The sequence below is a fragment of the Narcine bancroftii genome, chromosome 10 (assembly GCF_036971445.1).
Source record: "Narcine bancroftii isolate sNarBan1 chromosome 10, sNarBan1.hap1, whole genome shotgun sequence".
In the NCBI taxonomy this organism is placed as follows: domain Eukaryota; kingdom Metazoa; phylum Chordata; class Chondrichthyes; order Torpediniformes; family Narcinidae; genus Narcine; species Narcine bancroftii.
The window spans coordinates 68,922,054-68,942,184 of record NC_091478.1 but is presented as its reverse complement, the minus strand read 5'-3'; the positions used below and the strand labels follow the sequence as shown (position 1 = coordinate 68,942,184).

At 40.5% G+C, this 20,131-nt stretch overlaps 1 protein-coding gene and 1 long non-coding RNA gene across 3 annotated transcripts; one reads left to right on the top strand and one right to left on the bottom strand.

Moving 5' to 3' along the window:
* Positions 1-2: 2 nt before the first annotated feature.
* LOC138744698 (uncharacterized) lies at positions 3-6,223 on the bottom strand. Its single transcript, XR_011345709.1, has 3 exons — positions 6,123-6,223; positions 2,812-2,968; positions 3-1,042 (listed from the first exon to the last, which is right to left on the bottom strand). It is a non-coding gene; the product is annotated as an uncharacterized lncRNA (long non-coding RNA).
* aprt (adenine phosphoribosyltransferase) lies at positions 5,087-18,482 on the top strand. 2 transcript variants are annotated; one of them, XM_069901257.1, is made up of 6 exons: positions 5,087-5,284; positions 6,517-6,663; positions 16,558-16,661; positions 17,048-17,181; positions 17,288-17,366; positions 18,176-18,482. In XM_069901257.1, the coding sequence occupies exons 1-6, from the start codon at positions 5,142-5,144 to the stop codon at positions 18,313-18,315; spliced, it is 747 nt and encodes a 248-aa protein (XP_069757358.1). In that variant the 5' UTR covers positions 5,087-5,141; the 3' UTR covers positions 18,316-18,482. The 2 variants fall into 2 exon arrangements, with proteins under 2 accessions (XP_069757358.1, XP_069757359.1); XM_069901258.1 differs by lacking the exon at positions 6,517-6,663 and having other exon boundaries at positions 5,098-5,284.
* The last annotated feature ends 1,649 nt before the right edge of the window (positions 18,483-20,131 follow it).

Below are 20,131 nucleotides of genomic sequence, written 5' to 3'. Positions count from 1 at the left end.
ATTACATGTTATGTCATCAGAAATTAGCATTTCATATGATTTGCATCTATTTACAACAGATTAAGGTGAAAGGGGAGAGGTTTAGGGGGAACATTAGGAGGAGTTTCTTCACACAGAGAGTGGCGAGAGTGTGGAACAAGCTGCCAGCTGAAGTAGTGAATGCGGGCTCAATTCTGACATTTTAGAAGAATTTGGGCAGGAACATTGATGGAAGGGTATAGAGGGATATTGGAATGGGTGCAGGTCAGTGGGACTAGGCAAAATAATAGTTTGGCACAGACTAGAAAGGCTGATGGGCCTGTTTCTGTGCTGTAATATTCAATGGTTTCTTTCGCAAAATCTATTCCTGGGAATACAAAGATTTTGGATTTGTTCATGACAGTTCTATTTGTCCATTAGTTACATCTTAAATGTTTTACTTATTAAGATCATGTGGAGAAAGTACCTGTATATACTTGTACCTTCCTTTTCATTATCATGTTCTCAATGCCCTTTATGCAATCCTCTTAGATCCTAAAAATTAAATAACTCTCCACTAAATCTTTTGTTTAAACCTCAGAAATGAAAATACTCAGGAACTGAATATTCAAAGTCCCTGAAGGTAGTAAAGTCCAAATTTTTACAAAATTTTCCCCAGTCCAAAAAAGGTTTATACATTGATTATAAACAATAATCCTGGTTCTAAACTTACCAGCCAAGATGTCAGCATCAAATGAAATCATCTCTTTAAGGCCAAGGGAATATAATCCCTGTTTATGAGTCAACATTAATCTTGTTTAGCGTGTGCACAAGAGCATCACTCTTCCTCCGAATATAAAATTGGACAAGAAGTAAGCCATTTTTGAGCCTTTACTCATTCTGGTCCACAGACCATCCAGTGCTGGACCAAGGTCTCTCAGGCTTAAACAGGATTTCGACAAATTGTGTTTATTTCATAAACACCATCCCTGAAGCTATTCCAGAATGGTCCGGGGGTTCTTCAGATACAAAAGTCCTCTCAATCTTGCCATTTATAACTGACTTTCCATCCGATAACTTCAGTCTGTAAATTTACATCACAAACAAAAAACAGTGAGAAGGTAGTGGCCCTTACTTTACATTTACAAAAATAATGTTCATAAACACTTAAAATGACAAATCTAAGTCAAAGTATTTCACATGCTGAGGGGATAATTATGAAAATTCAAAGAGTAGGGGGAATTCAGCCTAAGAACAACAGTAGAGAGGATTTATTAACCGAGGAAACATTTTTGATGCTGGCATCACTGGAATGAATGTGTTGGAGAACTTGACAATTTATAGAAAGCAGAGTAGAAGAATCACCTGCACTGATGCAGGCCATGAACTTAGGGAACAACCAGTGCCTCAAACAGAAATCAAGCAGAGAGTTTGGTGGTTTTCCACCACTCATTCAATATTCCAGCAGCAACGAGGATGTCCTCCGATATTCAAAAAGCTTTTGAGACCGTCCACGCTTTCTGTATAATAAAAGGGTTTCCCATCCAAAGGTAATGAAAAACACACAGGAAAATCTCCTTAAGTTTTCGGGTAGGATCTGATGTTCAAAACAATCAAGTATTCCAAAGAATTAAATAAATAATAAAACTTCAAATGTTTTTAAAATTAGAACACCTAAAAGCATTAAAGTAAACAAAAAATTAATAAAATGCTAACCCCCCGCCCCCTCAATTTCTCACACCTCCAGTGAACTCAATGAAGGGGAACTCCCTGCGCCAGGTGCTAAGATTAAATGATTCAATGTCAGAGCAGAGTACTGAAATCAAACATTTGATAGAAAGTCATCCATGTTCACATTTGTGAAGTAAACTCCTTGTTCTATATTTGATTCCAATATCTGCCCCAATTAGATGCTTCTTTATGTACAAATAGCACACAAATACAGTAACCGCATGAAAATTACGGAGAGGTTAAAACTCGAGGTCTCAAGAAGCTGAGAAGCAGGACTCATCAACAGCAATTTGTGGTGATTGCGTTTCTTGATGTAAGTTGCTGGTAGATTGGCAATGTTATTGATGTGTTGTTTACTGTATTCATTGTTTCAGGGAATATCTTTTTGGTGTTCCATGATTGTGTCTACGCAGGTCATCACCTTCATATTATGTCACATCATTACAAGCACAGGCACTATTTGTTAAAATGTGCCCATCTGCCCAAATGGAGATTAACTTATTTTTCTAATGTTTGATATTCATCAAAAGTATCTCCTTGAAAGGAGATGTCTTCATTGACACCACTACATCAAATGGAATTTGTTAACTTCTATCCCTTTCTTTCATCCAATTTTTATTTTTAAATTCTGAAGATTTCAAGACCTGATTCACTGAAACTCCATGTTTAAAATATTTTGTATGACGCACATTAACATTATTCAACTTTATAGTGGGTTTAATGGTTAAGTAGAATAATTTCTTAAAAAATGAAGGCTGGTCAAAGGGAATGTTTACACTGGCTGAGGTAACTCAGATGAGTATGAATATTCATACTTGATGAGGATTTCATGTGCATTTGTATCATTTATGATCCTGAACAAACTTGTGCTTAAGAGTAAAACATGGAAGACACTGTGATTGAAGTAAAACACAATGCTGGAGAAACTCAGCAGGTCAGACGGTGTAATTTATACAGCAAATATAAATATGCATAACCATTATTTCAGGCTTGAGCCCTTCATCAAGGTATGAACAACCTTGTTCAGTTACTAGCAAATTCTGACCCACCACATATTATTTTGTACACTATTAGAATGTGTCTAAACTGTTAAGTTAACTAATATTAATAATAGTAACTGACCTGTCCATGGGGTTCTTTATTGTGAATAACTGGCCACATACTTCACAGTTGTCTAGATTTTCAACATTAACGATTAATATGGGCTTGTTCAATGAACTAGTGCAGTTCTGTGTAATACCATATACACTGCAAATGAGTCCTTTAGCATCTCCAAAACCTGCATGGTGCAAGAATTATTAAAGTAAGAGTTTACAAGTAAAGCTTGGTTTTAGTTTTCATCAGTTACATTTCACATTACTTACATTTTGAAACATTTTTAGTGCCTCAATACTTCCCAAGAGATAGAACATTTTGAAATCTACACAAGAAATGCATTCAACTATTTCCATCCTCTCAACCATGTGAAATGTGTTCTGAATGCAAAGCAGCTTCCCCATTGCCAGTAAGTAACTCTGTTTGAAAGGGCCTAGAGCAGGGGTGTCAAACTCAAATTCACGGAGGGCCAAAATTAAAAACTTGGACTAAGTCGAGGGCCGAACTAAATATTTATTGAAAATTTTCAACAACATCTGCATGTTTTCTCTTCTTTCAACATATGTAATGTTAAACTTTAGGATATAACTTTAGGAGAATAATGTTACAGGTCAGGAGTAGGTAGCTCAAGTTCACCCTTTGCTTGACCTGAGGGAAACCTATTTGGTCCCTGTGGAGATGTAGTCAGCATTCACAGGCTGTGTCCATTTTGGCCTGCATCAGGACTCAGCATTTCCTGCTCACTCCTCAGGCTCTAGGCCTCTATTCACCCTCGACCCAACATCCCTCTACCTGACCAGTCCTTTACCCAACCTCTACTCACCCCTCACTCCACTCGCTCTGCCTCTACCCACCCCATCCTATACACACACCTCTACTGCCTCTCCCCTAAACCTGTTCCTCCCTCTAACCATCTCTCACCCTCTAATCACCCCTCCCCTACTCGCCCTGCCCCTCCCCTTTTACCTCTTCCCTATCCACCCCTCCTTCTACTCATCCCTCCCTCTAACTGCCCCTCGCACCACCATAACTTCCCTTGCCCATTACTCCTCACCTACACCCTCTTCCCACCCCTGCTTACCCACCCACTCAGGCCCAGCGCGCCGCCGATCAGCCTTTGTGGACAGCCACCATCTCTCTCTTCACGTGCAGGGCTGAACCAGCCGTCCCTGGGGTCCATGCGGGTGCAAGCGCTGAAGGCCGTGGCGACCGGGAGAAGTGCGCTCACGCTGTGGAAGGGCCGTCCGGTGCCAGTCGCGCGGGGCTCACGCTGCCCGGGGGCCGTGCGCAGCCTGCCACGCCCGTCACGCCGACAGGAAATCACAGGCGCTCGCCCATCCGCCGCACCGCTTGACAGGTGGGAGAAGTGACTGGTTGTGCGGGGAGTCTTCCAACTGGCTTGTCGGCTGATGACATCGACAGACTTGTCGTGCTACAATTTCTCGTGTTACAATGGGGAAGGATGTGCAATGAAGGGGGAGGATGGTGGGGGTGACATTACCAAAAAACAGCATCGGCTCTCGCTGCAGGGCGGGCCACCTCTAATACATTTTTGAAATGATCTTGCGGGCCAAATATAATTATATCGTGGGCCAAGGCACGCGGGCCAGAGTTTCACATGTGTGGCCTAGAGATTCAATCATACCTTTAAATGGAGAACAAGCTTTGTGCTATAATAGAAATTGCCAAAATTTCTTTGATTGTTTAATTAACAATTAACATTTCATAAAATTTGCAATTGCACTGTTCTGTTTTATTCAGCCCTTTCAAACTGCTATGTAAAATGGGGTTAACCGGGTAATTTGCCCGGTTAGCGCCCCAATTACACGTCAGTTAGAAAAGATCTGACCTGGTCAACCCCGTCGGAACCCAACCGGGTCCCTGACCTAACTCAGAGGTAGTCAGGGAACCCAGTTAAACTTGATTAGGTCTTGTCCACGGGTGATTTGAAAACGAAAATGGCCAACCCACTTGCGGGCATACGTCACCGGGCAGCCATCATCTGAACATCTGGCAGTACTTCCGGTGAGTGTGTGATGCATCAATGCGGGGACAGGATCCCCCTTAAATCGCTGAGTTGGTGATTTAATGGGTCGATCCCCCTGCAATTTGAAAGATGCTTCCAGCACCTTTGCCCCAGTAATCGGACCCGGGTCCCAGGAGGGCCACCCAGGAGCTGCAATTTAAACGAGGCTACTGCGGTGTAAAATGGGGTGAACCCGGTTGGGTTCTGACCGGGTTGACCTTTCAACTCGCCATGTAACCGGGTCGCTATCTGAGCAAATTACCCGGTTGACCCGATTTCACATGGCAGTGTGGAAGGGCCAAAGCGTGGCGTTTCTCCGGGTCATGACGTCATGCCGCGCCCCCTCGCGCTCCTTCCCCCGCGGCCCCGCCACGATGCTGAAAAAATGAGTTCGGAGCAGGAGGAGAAGCTGCGGCTGGTGCGCGGCAGCGTCCAGACTTTCCTCGACTTCCCCAAGCCGGGCATAACGTTCCTGTGAGTGCGCGAGGCCCCGTGCAGGGGAGGCGGGGGGCGCGCGGGACTCCGTGCAGGGGAGGCGGGGGGCGCGCGGGACTCCGTGCAGGGGAGGCGGGGGGCGCGCGGGACTCCGTGCAGGGGAGGCGGGGGGCGCGCGGGACTCCGTGCAGGGGAGGCGGGGGGCGCGCGGGACTCCGTGCAGGGGAGGCGGGGGGCGCGCGGGACTCCGTGCAGGGGAGGCGGGGGGCGCGCGGGACTCCGTGCAGGGGAGGCGGGGGGCGCGCGGGACTCCGTGCAGGGGAGGCGGGGGGCGCGCGGGACTCCGTGCAGGGGAGGCGGGGGGCGCGCGGGACTCCGTGCAGGGGAGGCGGGGGGCGCGCGGGACTCCGTGCAGGGGAGGCGGGGGGCGCGCGGGACTCCGTGCAGGGGAGGCGGGGGGCGCGCGGGACTCCGTGCAGGGGGGTCCTTGGAGGCCGTCTTGCCCCCGCACACTGGGCCGCAGAGAAACAAGGCGCGGAGGGGACTTTGAATCTTTGCTCCATCCGCCTGTGGCCGGTTCCAGACGCACTTTGGACGGCGGTGACGGCTGGATGGATGTTGATGTCATTCTCCTTCCAGACGGCTTGTCTCTGTAACTATGGGTTGTTTGTAAATTGGATGTTTTCCTCCTGGGGACGGCCTGTACTCCCAGTACAATGATTGCTCCCTTCCACCCACACCAACTCAGAAGACATTCGTTCTGTAGCTTCTTCGTCTGTGTAACAACCACAACTTCATAGTTTCACGTACTGATCCATTCTCGAAGTTCATCTCATTTATTCCTAATACTCCTAGCATTGAAATAGACGTGTCAAACCTGCTGATTATGTTTACATTTTCTCCTCTGCCTGGCCTTCCGAACAAACTCAGGACATATTGCATCATGCTTTTGACCTGCCTTATTCTCAGCACTCACATTCTGTGTCGCCCTGCCAAACTAATTTAAACCCTTCCCAACAGCTCTAGCAAACCTGCCTGACAGGATATTGGTCCCTTTCCAGTTCAGATGCAGCCTGTCCTTGTATAGGTCATGCCTTCCTCAGAAGAGATCCCAATCTGAATCCCTGCTGCCTGCACCAACACTTCAGCCACGCATTCATCGACCACAAATTCCTTCTCCTACCCTCAATGGCGCGTGGCACAAGTGGCATTCTCAAGATTGCCACCCTTGAGATGCTGCTTTTCAGCTTCTTTCCTAATTCCTTACTCAGGACTCCTATCTGTGTCATTGGTCCCCATGTGGACCCACGACATCTGACTGGCTCACCCTCCCGCCTGAGAATACTGTGGACTCGATCAGACATCCCTGGCATCTGGGAAGAAACATACCATTCGGGTATGGCTGTTACTTTGGCAAAGTACAAAATTACTCTGGCAATTTTGCTTTTTGCATCTTAACATATACTCTGAAATATTTTGAAATCAATTGTGATTCCTGCACAAGAACACCTCAATAGTATTTGGCTCCTTTGCAATTTTTCTCCACTTAAACAATAGTATCACTCCAACTCCTTGCACATTCATCTTTTAAACTCCTTTTACCAAGTTTGCAGCCAGTTACTAAATCTATTTAATTTTAACAGAAATTTAACATTTTACCCATAACATTTGTGGTGAGAATTTTAAATTTAATGTTGTTTCTGAAAGATTGGATATTTATGAAATAATTGGAGGTCTTCAATGCAGTTAGAAAGGTCCATCACCATAATGTATCAATTTGGCTCAATAATTAAATGCTGTACCCAGTGTCTAGCCACTGAAAGTGCTGGCTAGTATGATCATACTCATTTTTAACAAAGTGGCAGTAGATGGTTTTTTTTTTAAAGAAAGTGTTGTCATTTTAGATGTCAGACAACTGCCACGTAGAATTCCTTTTGCAAACATTCCATGGGAGTGGGAGCCCAGGAATGCGTTCCCAGATGGAGGAGAGTGGGTGTTTGGAGGAGGACAGGGTGAAGAGGGAGGAATGGTGGACTAGCTAAAATAAAACTGGTTAAGTGGGTTAGTTTCACTGGGTCCATTTTCATAATGATGTGAGAATGTTTTAAATGAGTTAGCAGCTGAGGATGTATTTATTATAGAATCTCAATGGAGTTTGTTGAAACTTTAATTCTCCTGAGAGTTGGGGGACACGTTTTACCAATTTAGTGACTTGGCATCAAATTTCTTGAAAATATCAATGAAGTTAAAAAGTAACAAAATAAAATGAAAGAAGCAATGGGGAGTGTCGGGCTCTGGCTTTACCCTACCCTCAATTTAGTCTATGTGTCGTCTGAGTCCAGCGTGCTCGTTGAATGAAGTGATAGGAGAAGGTATTCGGTTCAACAGTCAGTTTATTACACAGCACAAGAATAAAGCTTAACAGAGCTCAGGTTCAGTCGTTAGTTCATAGGTCACCTGCTCAGTGAGCTATTTTTCCCTAAGACTGACCCCTACTGTCCAGTCTCTTCTGTTTATATAGATCAACATTGTTACACTGAACAAAAGTTGGCTTTCTTTGATAGGCTCCTTGCCTAAGATGTATCTCAAGCAATTTCCTGCTCTGCAATTATCTATGGTGTAGACCTCGTATCTTAATCCCCAAGGCCAAAATATCCTGTTGTTTTGATCAGAAGTCAATTCATACCACAGATATTTCTAATTATTCTTTTGTTCTTGTCTGGCCATAGTCTTCTGTTCTAATCAACACCTCCCATGTATCCTTATGACTTAGTATTCTTACTAAATTGGTTTATCCATTTTGTTTGTCTCTTACATTCTCAGTCATGGTACTCTTATCACTTACCCTTGCAATCCACTTATCGTCCTGTCACTGGCCTGTTTCAGAATAAATCACTGTCCCTATGGTTCCTTCAACTTCATCCTGTCTAACTTCTCCTATCTGCTATCCTATTATTCTCATGTGTGTTTTACAATTAGCAGTGTAACCTTGGGTATGAAAGTATTTTCTCTCTTTGTATTTGGAGGCAGCAAATTCTACACGTACTATAATCAGCCAACTTTTCTACATACTGTAGCTGTTACTTAATTGCATTAATATTTCCCTTAAACAGTATAATTGAAGTAAATTGTTATATAGTAATGGATTAATGAATAGTACATAGGCATATTTTCCATGATTACAACTCCTTGGTTCCAACAGGAGGGTGCAGAAGAGATTGATCAGGATGTTGCCTGGATTAGAAAATGTCTTGTGTAGGAAAGTAAGCAGGGCTATTTCTCATTGGAGTGATGAAGGATGAGAGGTGGCAGAATTATGAGAGCCAGCACCTTTTTCCCAGAACAGGAATAGCAAACACCAGAGGACACCCGTACAAAATGAAGGGAAGAAAGTTTAGGGCAGTGCAAAAGGAATTCTACATGGCATTTGTCCAACATCTAAAATGACAACACTTTCTTTTAAAAAAAACACCATCTACTGCCACTTTGTTAAAAATGAATATGATCATACTAGCTAGCACTTTCAGCCTTTTTTGCTTTTGGGCCCACTTTAACTTTTCAAAAAAAAGTTCGCCCCACCATTAGTGGAAAAAAGTTATATATTCAAAAGTAGTTCTATTTAAATCATTTACTGTAAGTGCATTTCAATGCAATTAAGGTCAGGAATACACTGGAACACTTATTTCATATTTAACTACTACTTCAATATGTCAACCCTCTCAAACACACATTCAACAATTACCATCACTTCAGTGGGAACTTTGCCCCTGACACTGGGTGCAGATTTTTTTGATTCAGGGGACTAATTTTGTTAGTTTCAACCATAAATCTCCATGTTTTGTCATTTCCAGTCAGTTTCTCTTAGCTTGTAGCAAATCACTAACAGCACTGAAGCCACATTCAACTAAATAAGATGATGGAAAATGTATCAATAGTTTCCTTGCTAAAGTAGTCGAGTTTGGGTATTTCTTTTTGATCTCATTAGACAGTTACATTATGGTTGAATTAACCATCGCCTTTAGATCACAAAATCTATCATTGAAGCCGATAACTAACATTTTCAAATGGTCAACAATGAAGTTTCCTTGCTTGGGTATTTTGGTATTTCTTTTTGATCTCATTAGACAGCTACATTATGGTTCTTTTCACTTTGAAAAGAGTTTTCACAGATTCACCATGTTGTAACTCAGATAACTCCTATTGCACTAGAACTTCAGATAAGTCCGCCAACAATGGCTGATTTAACCAAGAGGGAAAATCCATTGCCTTTAGATCACAAAATCTATCATTGAAACCGATAACTAACATTTTCAAATGGTCAACAATGATGTTTGTAGCAGCATTAGTTACCTCACAGTTATTCAACCAATCTTGCAGAAATATTCCTTTGGCAGAATTCTGGAAGTGTCATGAATCCAAATATCTTTGTTTTTGCATCAACGAGCATCATATTTGCTACTTGGAGTTGCTTGTTCATTGTACTTAGTTTCTCAAAAATGTCTGTCAACTAACTCACATAAGCTTTGCCATCTGTTAGTAAGAGCTTCATTTCAGGTTTGTCCTTCAAAAACTCAAATGAGCAAGATGATCATAAGGGGACTAATCTGCATCAGTCAAATTGTCACAGGTATGATTTTTTTATATTAGAAAAGAGAAAATCGCTCAAGTTCTAGGTACAGTTGTTGCAATAGTCAATATTATGAATATTATAAATGCAGATACTGTACATAGTTGAAAATGTTGGCAGAAATTAAAATAATCTGTTGGAGGAACTCAGCAGATTGAGCAGCATCAGTGGGAGAAAAAGAATGATTAACGATTCAGGTTGGAATAAACCTTTTAAAGTAGTTTCCCCTTCACAACCACCTTACTTCAATGTGAAGCAATAATCTCACATATTCTACATTTTTATTGATAACAAAACTGTTTAAAAAGACATTCACATTTGGCATTAGCGTTGATGGCATTGATACATTTAGTCAGTATCTCATGAAGAACGGGGGAAACCTTGGCAACTAAATTCTCAGTAGTTAACACAATGCACAACCAGCATGTTTGGATTTTAATCCTTCATTAATTTTAAACATCCTGTTTTTTTTACCCATCATAGCAGGTGTACCATCTGCAGCACAAGATACAATGTTTCCTTTTGGTGTTTCAATTTCATCCAAATAATTTTTGAGCTTGCTGTAGATATCATCTGCAATAGTGGTGATTCACAAAACAACATCTTTTTGAAACTCTTCCTGATCGATATATCTCATGTATGCCAATAACAGAGCCTCACTGTCTTTTTTTTTTAATTTTTTATTTTTTACACCATAAATCACATTAGCCATGATATACTCTATTTCTTTTTCACACATATACAGTGACTTTTTCTCCCCCCCCCCTCCTTCCAAGCCACCCCCCCACCCCCCCCCCCCTCATCCATTTTAGGTATACAATCTAGGTTGCATTAAGCCAGTCAGACAATGTTGTCATTCAACAAAAATACACCAGAAATTCTACTGAGTCCATTCTTTTCTTTCCTTCTCCTTCCATCAACTTAGGTAATGTTTGTCCCCGGTAGGTTTTCGCTATTGTATTTAATGTAAGGCTCCTATACTTGTTCGAATATTTCAATACTATTTCTTAACCTATATGTTATTTTTTCCAATGGAATACATTTATTCATTTAAATTTAGTAGTTTCTTCCTTTTAATTTGGTTATGTATTCCATTAATATTTAAAGTCATATAGTTCAGCGTAGCCCTTTTATATTTTGTTTATCTTCTCTTTCCGTTTTTCCATCATTACCTTTCCTCCTTTTCCATTTCTGTTTTCTTATTTTCAACTCTTTATAAGACAACATTCCTACAACATCCAACATTTTCCTTATTCTCCTATTTCTATCTTATTTATCCCCAATCTCCCCTTCCCCTCCTGAGTTGTCCTTTATCCCTTGTCGGACAACCACATCTCCCCTCTCCATTTGGATTTGCGAATCCACTCGCAAGCGTCAACTGATTTTGCAATGACCGCTATTTCCCCTCACCCCGCCCCCCCCCCAGAAAAGATTTCACATTTCATATGTCACAAAGGTCACTCTTTTAATTCCCTCCTTATTCTCTCTATTCCATTACCTTCCCTTATTAATTCTTGTCTATACTATCTATATTTTCCTCTAAGTACAGATACATTTACGTATGCACATTGTCTCTATTCACTCTTATACCTCTTTACCCGCATACATATCAATCGTGATCATTTTTACTCTCATTACCCGTCTTCATCCCTCAGTCTATTTTTGTCTTTACCCACATACATATCAATCGTGATCATTTTAACTCTCATTACCCGTCTTCCTCCCTCAGTCTATTTTTGTAATTGTTCTGCAAATTTTCGTGCTTCTTCTGGATCCGAGAATAGTCTGTTTTGTTGTCCTGGAATAAATATTTTCAATACCGCTGGATGCTTTAGTATAAATTTATACCCTTTCTTCCATAAAATCGCCTTTGCTGTATTGAACTCTTTTCTCTTCTTTAGGAGTTCAAAACTTATATCTGGATAAATGAAGATTTTTTTGCCCTTTATACTCCAGTGGTTTGTTGCCCTCTCTTACTTTTTCCATTGTCTTCTCCAGTACCTTTTCTCTTGTAGTATATCTTAGGAATTTTACTACAATAGATCTTGGTTTTTGTTGTGGTTGTGGTTTAGAGGCCAATACTCTATGTGCCCTTTCTATTTCCATTTCTTGCTGTAGTTCTGGACATCCTAGGGTCTTAGGGATCCACTCTTTTATAAACTCCCTCATATTCTTGCCTTCTTCATCTTCCTTAAGGCCCACTATCTTTATGTTATTTCTTCTGTTATAATTTTCCATTGTATCTATTTTTTGAGCTAGTAGTTCTTGTGTCTCTTTAGTTTTTTTATTAGATACCTCCAATTTCTTTTTTAAGTCTTCTACCTCCATTTCTGCTGCTACTGCCCGCTCTTCCATCTTGTCCATTTTCTTTCCCATTTCTGTTAAGGTCATCTCTATTTTATTCATTTTCTCTTCTGTGTTGTTTATTCTTTTTCTTAAATCATTAAATTCCTGTGTTTGCCATTCTTTAAATGACTCCATGTATCCTTTAATAAGAGAAAGTACCTTCTTTATCTTGCCTTTCTTCTTCTATTTCACTGTACTCTTCCTCTTCCTCTTCTTCTTCCTCTGGGTTGGCCATCTGTTGTTTCTTTGTTGCCCTTTCCTTCTCTTCTTTCTTGTTTCCATTGTCTTCTGTGGTCTCTTCTTGCTGCAGGTGTTCTGCAGCTGTCGTTGCCGGCTGTGGAGATCGACTCCCCAGCTGGTCCCCCCTCCCGTCGGTGTGTTTTTTTTCATGCTCATCGCGCATGCGCGGTTGCGCACTTTTACTCGGCTCAGCGAGCCATTTTTGTAGTCCATTATTTACCGACCTGAGGGAGCGGGTTTCTCTCTCCGCAGCAGGCCTCTTCGGACAGGTAAGGCCTTCACCTTTTTCCTCCTTTGTCTTCTCTTCCTCTCTTCTTATCGTTGCTTTCAATTTTTCTTTTTTTGTCGCCATCTTCTTTCCACCTTTATACTCACTTTTCTGTAACTTTTATTTCTGTGCCTTTGTGTTTTCCTTTGTTTTTCCCGACTTTTCTGGAGAGGGCTGGAGTTCACCGTCCGGCCACTACTCCATCACGTGACTCCTCCGCCTCACTGTCTTTTACGGAAGATTTATTCAGTTGTATTGAGAACTTAAGTGATTTCAACTTCTCAATAAGCTGTTTTTCAACATCTTGACCCATGTCTTCTGTTGCAGACAGTACTATTATTCAATGGCACTGTTTGGACATCTTTGTCATCCTTTTCAGAACTGTTTTGAGATATAATGGTATTGCGGTTTAATCAGTTCCTCCCCAATTGTATGATTCTTCCCATATTTTGCTACCAGCTTCAAGGGTACAATTCAGGGCTGTAGTTTGCACAGCGAATAATGAAGTGATTTTTTGATATATTTTCAAACTTCTCTTTCAGTGATATAAAATATTCCAATTTTGAATTGACATGGCTGGGTTGTTTTATCCTCAAATGAGCTTCAAGACGGCCTGCTTTCATGGATTCATTTGTCAAAGTCTGATGGCATGTTCATCATGTACAACAGGTATAAACCCAAACTTCAAGAACTCCACTGAATCGTGACGAACCTTTTGCTTGCTTGGACTGCTCATTTTGAATATATAACAGTGCGAGCTGCCTGAAACAGATTTATCAATATGTCTTAGAATTGAAAAAATGTAATAAAAGTAATGATCGTATCAAAGGAAGAATACTGACCCTCAAAAAAAATGGGGAAAAAACACTAGCATGGTTTCTAACATTTTTTTTCACGTAGAGAGTGCATCAAAACTGCTCCATGCTTTACTTTCTGAGGTCCCTATTTTTTTTCTGATTTTTGGCGTCCTCAGGCTGGCACCTTGGGTGGACCCTACCCCCCCACACCCCCCAACAATACACTAGTGCACAAAAATATGTACAGATCTCACTCACTACTGAACTGAAAAAGTAAAAGGGTCTGGACGGAGACATGATTGTTGAAACAATAAGACCGGTCAAAAAATATATAATATTAACCAAGGATAACAACAGTTAAAATAAGATAAACAACAGAGAAATGTCAGAAGAGCAAAAACACATGTTATTAAAATAAAAAGAACAAATTGATTTCACTTGGAAAATACCACAATTGTGTTGAACTGACAATGTTGCCAAGTCACATCTTTCGCACCGACCTAACGAGTTTGTTTTCAAACCAACTTTTTAATATTCCCCAAAATATTCCTATGCCCCACTAAAATATTCTTAAGACCTGTGCCCTACCAAAATATTCCCATGCTCCACCTTGAGAATTTATGTTTTAGGGGAAACATCCAGGGGCAAGGTTTTTTTACAGAGTTGTGGGTGCCTGGAATGCAGTGTCAGGGGAGGTGGTGGAGGGTGAAATAACAGGGGCATTTAAGACAAATAGAGGGATATAAGGTAGGGAGGATTTAGGTTTTTTTGTTCAATATATCTAGATTGGCACATTGTGGGCCAAAGGACCTGTACTATGTTCTTTATTTCCCTTTTGTAATGTGTTCGATAAACCAGCTATAGCTTAAGCTGATGGACTGTATTACAAAGTATATTCGACCCATCAACCTAGCAGGGTCAGGAACCATCATGGACTTGAGTTGACAGTATACGATCAGGGTATGTTTTGGGCTGGAACCATTCGTCAAGACTTGGGAGTTCCAACCTGAATCGTTGATCATTCTTTTTCTCCCACTGATGCTGCTCAATCTGCTGAGTTCCTCCAACAGATTATTATAATTTCTGCCAACATTTTCAACTCTGTACAGAATCTGCATTTATAATATTCATAATATTGACTATTACAACAACTGTACCTAGAACTTGAGCGATTTTCTCTTTTCTAATATAAAAGAATCATACCTGTGACAATTTGACTGATGCAGATTGGTCCCCTTATGATTGTTTTGCTCATTCGAGTTTACACTTTAAAAAGCATTTACCTGGATCTTAATATTTTGTTCATATTTTTGTTACCCAGTCCATCTTTTATTACTGGACCTAATTACTTCCTGGCCCACTTGATTAATAAAGTTCATGGAGTTAATTTAGCTGAATATATCTTTACCTCCTTTGGATACTGCGAGACCTACCTCCAGCATTTGTGTTTTTACTAACTTAGCTGGCTCTTCAGGGCCCCCTTGAGTGCACAGAGAGAATAGTCAAGGTTAAAGCGATTTGAGAGCATTCAGATTAATTTGTGAACTCTATTGTTAATAAGCTTGGATATGATGGATCGTTGGCTTACTTCTATGGTAGAATTCCTACAGATTTTGATAAATAAAACCACAGGAGAAATTTTGCTTGTCATTTGTTTGCTGTTGAGGTGCTTCTGCATCCCAAAGCAGTTGACTTGACTTCAACAAAATCAATCTTGTGAGTATGGCATCTTGAATTGAAACCAGGTATGGAACCTGCAATATTCTCTGGTCATGATTAGAATAAAATAGATTAAAAAATACTTTTAAAATTGTTCTGATGTTAATTATATTGGGAAAGGTTGTGGCTGTCACGTGACAGCACTGCCCCCTACCTAGTCAGAGGACACACCAGCTGCCAATCAAGGTTTGATTTCACCCCACCCATTAGTGCACACCTTGCCGCTGGGTCCATGTAAATGACCTGGACTGTACTCTCCAGCCTGCCTGTTCTTGGCCTTGGGCCATTGGCTGTTGTAATTGGATTAATCCTCCTGGCACTGAGCTCTTGGGTCCTACTAACAACCTGGGCTGAACCTAAAGGTGCCATGTGTCCTTTGTTCTCCTTTGCCAGCGAAGGTCCACCCTGCTTCACTCTGAGCCTAGAGACATGGAAGGGCGCTGGTGAAACTGTTGGTAAGATGTGCACTGTTAAGAGGGGGGTTTAATTTGTGTCCGTGGTTGTACTGAGTCAAGGGATGGTGGGGCATCATAGTGATTTTTCCTTGATCATTGTATGTTCCAGTTCATTGTATTTTGTTTACACGCTATTTTCCTCACTTTTGTTATTGTCCACTATTTTTTTCCCAGCTGCTGTAAATTGTCTTTGTGCTCTATCTGTTACCATTTCCCACACTTGCCTTCTGTAAATAAAATCCTTCCTTACCAAAATAGTGCGCAGACTTCTTGCCTTTGAGACCTACCAAACCTGTTTTCACTCACAGTAATACAATTCCTATCTGTAATATCCTCAATTTTGAATATAAAATAGAATGGTTGCCCATTGAAAGATTAATTTGAACATATTGCAATATTGAAGTTTCTGCAAGTTACTACACAACTAACCCATCACCAGAATTTGTGAAATAGCTATTTCAATTTGTCTTTGTTTATATTATATCTGTATATCAGTAATGATTTGGATGAAGCAAATGCATTTTGCACATTTGTAACTGCATTCCTAATTTTTTTTCTGCTCTGCTATAATGTCTGATGATGAATCTATATACCAATCATTTTCTACTATCAAATGTCCTTGAATCTACAGACAAAACAAATGCTTAATCTGGTAAAAATGCATGTTTACTGTTAATGCCCAAATAAGTCTGCACATGCTTCAAGCATTGACCAGCAAGGCAATCATTTTGGTAGCAAGAACAAGTGGGTTGGTAACAGTTGTCTCATTCAGAACTTGGTATTCATTTCTACAGAACACTGATGTTGAGCAGTTCCAATATTTTGTTACTATAATTGACTTATCCCCAATATATTTTCAGAGACATTCTCCCCATTTTGAAAGATCCTAGAGCCTTTAATGCAGTTATTGACCTGCTTGAAGATCATTTGAAAAGGAAGTTTCTCCAAATGGATTTAATTGTGGGTAAGTCAGAGGTTTCTTGAAAGGTTACTTGATCTTTAAGCGACATGGGGAGATCCTGAAAGAGTGTGACATGAATGTGAGTGAGATTCAGCCTTCAGTTTTTCATATATCTAGATTCTATAGGCTAATATTTTACATGTGGCTGTTTCATTCATGTCATTGGTTGTTTTAGGTTATTCTTTTGGCAAACAATTTAGGAGAACATTTTACTTTGTAATTGTTTCCAATCTTTTGTGAAGGAAGTGTAGATGAATAATTTTTAATTCTCAAAAATAAGCATTTTCACACAAATTACAGGATTTTATATGTGTACCGATTTATTTAGAATAAAGCTGCTCTATATGATCAATTCTTTTGTGCAGTAGCCCTGTTTTTGTGTTCCACAGGTTTGGATGCCCGTGGATTTTTTTTTGGTCCTTCTCTGGCACAGAGACTTGGAATTGGTTTTGTACCCATTAGAAAGAAAGGAAAACTTCCGGGTAAAATATTTTCCATAAGCTACAATCTAGAATATGGAGAGGTAATCCTTCTTTTATTGTATAAAAAAAATGAAGATATTATAATCTATGTAATATATAATTGTAACACATTATCATGTCCTGAAATATGCTTTTCTCTTTTTACAGGCAGAATTAGAGATACAAATTGATAGTGTGAAATCACAGCAAAAAGTTGTCATCCTTGATGATTTAATTGCAACTGGAGGTACAAGATATACCACAATTTTGTGAATTTTGGCCTAGAATATGTTGGAACTTTGTGATTTAAGCATTTAGGCTTTTTATCAAAATCGACAGCAGAGTTTAACATCCCATTACATTGCAACTTGACCTAATCTCTCTTTAGGTGTGCGCAGGTAGACCCCGATGTACAAGGGGTTGGGTTCCAGGACTTATCGTAAATTGAGGTTGGGAGCTCGGATGCGTGGGCAGTTGGGGAGAGGACACTGAGAAGGCTTCGTGCAACTTGCTGGAGGGAGATGCGCTCAACATTCCTTTCCCTGCAGCCGCCCAATCTACTCCCCCGCTTTTTGGACAGCGAAGGCAGTCTGTACATGCTCATGCTCTCTCCTCCTCCCCAGAGATGGCAGTCTGCACATGCATCCCAAATCACTTTTTTTTTTAAAAAGGCGTTGGGCGATCAGCCGTCAATGCACATTTCCTTGATGTCACTAGAAGGAAAAGTAACCACGTTGATACAGATAGACCATGACTTAGCTTCATTCAAAACTGATTCTGATCGATGTAACTTTGAAATATCGTAAGTTGGGGTCTATCTGTATAGATCTTGACTTTGAATAGTTTGATTTTGAAATCAATGGAAAGGAGATTGTGATTTGCCATCTCCCATGATACATTATTACATCTGGCCCAGGAATTGATCATTGAAATTCTAGGCAGATTTATTTAGTGTTACAATTAAATAGAAAACTATTTAACCTTTCAATTCTCAAGTAGTTTAAAGTTTTTAATGGAATCAGATGCTTGAATAAACTTTTTTTGTTGTTGTTGCAGGTACCCTGAGAGCTGCCTACGATCTAATGAAGAAAATTGGAGCTGATGTTCTTGAATGCTTGGTTGTAATTGAAATTAAGGATCTGAATGGTACAGAAAAACTGAATTGTGTGCCTTTTCATTCACTAGTTCAGTTCTAAGCACCAGTGTCATCCTGCACCGAAATTGCAATTCATTGTATCGTGTCAAATCATCTGATTGTATAAGTGCAACCCAGTGAAACAGCAATGGACACAACCAGACACAACACACATGCAAGACGCATTCATATATTCAAATAAATATTGTTTCGTAAAGGAGAATCTCACATCGTTAGTAGGAGTAGTTCCTTTTGTCTTTCAGCATTCTCACTGCCTATGGGAAGAAACTGTTCCTCAGCCTGGTGGTGCTGGCTCTGATACTCCTGTGTCTCTTTCCCGATGGGAGCAGATGCTGTGTGGGAGTGGGGGGGGGGGGGGGGGGGTGAGTGGTCATTAATGATTTTGAATCATGAAATTTGGTGTTTTGCAGCCCTCTTCAGTCATTGATCTTGGTAGACCATGTTGATAAGGGGTGATCCTCTAAGTTACTCTTGTGGTCCTGTGGATTCACCTCTGATCGATTTCTCTGCAGCAACTGTACCACACTGATGCAGCTGGCCAAGATGCTCTCAATATAGCTCTTGTATTGAGATACATCCCATTTAATGTTAGAAGCTGAGCTTTTTAATTTGAATGAATGCTCGTGTACTCTAGTGATAATGGAGTGCCTCTGACAAGTTCTGCACATCATACTCCTCTGGGGTCTCAGCTGGGTGTGACAATATTTCAGTGGCTCCATTTTTTTGCATTTGTTTGTTCCTAAAGAATCCCCTGCTGAGGACGATCCATGCTCTAGTTGTCTGCTTCAGCTCATTGATGTGATCTTCATGCACGCCTGGCTAGTTGCTGACTGCTTTCTCCAAACACAGCAACATCTTAGTTACTCATGCTCCTGTTTTTAAAGCCTTTTGTGCATACTTTAAGCCTCACCATGCTGTTATTCATCTGTTCGACTGTCACGTTGGTTTAATGGGCAACATAAAAAAGATTGCTGAGTTTTTGTATTTTTATAGATGTCATTAAATGATACAGGTGTAATATTTAGGTTTTTGAAATAGTACAAAAGGCAAACTGCCTAAGGAACTCCATTGGTCAAGCAGAAAGTGCTCCTCCTCAGAAAACAAATACTGCTCATAGCCCTGAGTTTCTTCTGCAGTTGATTGACTAGATTCCAGCAGTTAGTCTCTTGTCTACAATTTAATAGATCAGACATATGGTTCTGCTCTAAAACAACACATCATTCTGGCAGTTTAATTTGGGAATAACTACTCTGTCTTGGACACTGCAACCAATGTTGCACTTTGCAAAGTCTCCAAGAGCAAACCTGCAAACATCACTGAAAAATGTCAAACAATAAAGTGCAGATGTTGGAGATTTAGAAATAGAGCAGAACCACAAACCCCACATTGATGGAAGGAGTCCAGAGATGAAAACCATTCTTCATGTTAAGTAAACAGCCTCATGCTTATCCAAAAAAAAAAACTGACTAGATCCTTGGTTGTATCGTTCAAGTTTTGTTGAAGTTGATCAACCTACCAAAAGATGCAACAGGGAAGTAATTTGTATGACCTGAGCAGAATGTGCAGGAGTGTGTGCTGGCATAATAACTGATTATAATGATTATGTGGAGATTCTGGCCAAGTGGTCAATCCCGATCAGATTTAGGCTCTAGTTTTCCCCATGATAAGATTCCAATTTCCTGTCTGAAGTTCTAATATGGAACAATAAAGTAGTGAATAAGAACAGCTATCATTGCAATTAATGACAAATACAAGAAGCAATCATACATCCTTCCACACATATTTGTTGAAGGTGACAGTGTATTTTACAAAACTAAATGCTAATCAGTTCATAGATTTGAAATAAAAACCAAAAG

Coding starts and splice junctions, on each gene's coding strand:
- aprt (XM_069901257.1), top strand. CDS start 5,142: ATGCCGCGCCCCCTCGCGCTCCTTCCCCCGCGGCCCCGCCACGATGCT. Junction 16,662..17,047: donor CCAAATGGATTTAATTGTGG/GTAAGTCAGAGG, acceptor TGTGTTCCACAG/GTTTGGATGCCCGTGGATTT. Junction 17,367..18,175: donor TGATTTAATTGCAACTGGAG/GTACAAGATATA, acceptor TTGTTGTTGCAG/GTACCCTGAGAGCTGCCTAC.